Source organism: Tribolium castaneum, unplaced genomic scaffold, assembly GCF_031307605.1.
Source record: "Tribolium castaneum strain GA2 unplaced genomic scaffold, icTriCast1.1 ptg000110l, whole genome shotgun sequence".
Lineage (NCBI taxonomy): Eukaryota > Metazoa > Arthropoda > Insecta > Coleoptera > Tenebrionidae > Tribolium > Tribolium castaneum.
The window spans coordinates 1-1,180 of NW_026986706.1; the positions used below are offsets into that span (position 1 = coordinate 1).

General features: G+C 39.7%; 1 protein-coding gene across 1 annotated transcript; it reads left to right on the forward strand.

The window, feature by feature from the left end:
* Nucleotides 1–6: 6 nt before the first annotated feature.
* Nucleotides 7–520, forward strand: LOC135267867 (histone H3-like; the record flags this gene model as incomplete). Its single annotated transcript, XM_064359696.1, is given in 4 exon segments — nucleotides 7–144; nucleotides 146–212; nucleotides 215–333; nucleotides 335–520. Coding segments are annotated over 4 exon segments (348 nt in total), but the record flags the coding sequence as incomplete, so codon positions are not given.
* Between the last annotated feature and the right edge of the window lie 660 nt (nucleotides 521–1,180).

Consider the following 1,180-nt stretch of genomic DNA (forward strand, 5'->3'; position numbering starts at 1 on the left):
AAACAGCTTGCCACTAAGGCAGCAAGAAAAAGCGCACCCGCCACTGGAGGAGTGAAAAAACCTCATCGCTACAGGCCCGGTACAGTGGCACTGCGTGAAATTCGTCGTTATCAGAAAAGCACCGAACTGTTGATTCGTAAATTGCCCTTTCCAACGCTTGGTCAGGGAAATAGCCCAGGATTTCAAGACCGATCTTCGTTTCCAAAGTTCTGCCGTATGGCACTCCAAGAAGCGAGTGAAGCGTATCTTGTCGGACTTTTTGAAGATACAAATTTATGTGCCATCCATGCAAAACGCGTCACCATCATGCCTAAAGACATCCAACTGGCAAGGACGTATTCGAGGAGAACGAGCTTAAAATGAAAAAATAAACAAAAAAAAAAAACGGTTCTTTTCAGAACCACAAAATTGTTTACAAATGAAAATGTTTCGCAATATTGACAGTAATTAAAGTAATTAGTACGCGGATCATAATGAATTTTAAACTCTGTCAAACAATAAAAACAATGATGCTTTTATTTATGATTGTTCGCTCTGGTTAAGGGTAGGTAAACAAATCGTTTTAATTGATCGGTACTTCAAGAACGGCGGCGGCATCAAAAGAATTTAATTTATTTAAGTAGGTACCATAAAAATGAGTAAAGTTAAATATCGAATAAAGTCATAAAAGTGGTTTGGTTTAGGTGAGGAGGGATAATGCGTTTTTAGCGCCGACACCCTACAGACATTATCGTTTGTTTGTTTGTATAAATTAATAATTATATTTCGATTTAGGTATATGCAGATAGGTGTGAAAACTTTTTTTTATTTGTATAGAAATTAATTTGTGGCCCTGAAAAGGGCCATTTATGTATGCCCTCGACGGCCTTAAACAGTCGATAATCCAGGACGTCACCACCATCATCATCATCATCATTATCATCATCATCGGTTCGTAGTCGACGACGACGAAGACGACGACAAATGAGATTATTGCCATAGCTCACTTCTTTCTTTTAGGAGAAGCAGGAGATTTCTTCGCTTTAGCAGATATAGCCTTGGCGCTTTTTGGTTTCGGTGCCTTAGGTTTCTTCGTTGGACCGGCCTTATTTGATTTCTTTGCTTTCGAAGGTGATTTCGGCTTTGATGAAGCTGTTGCCGCAACAGCTCTACCTGTAGAGGAAGCAGCGGTTGTTTTCTT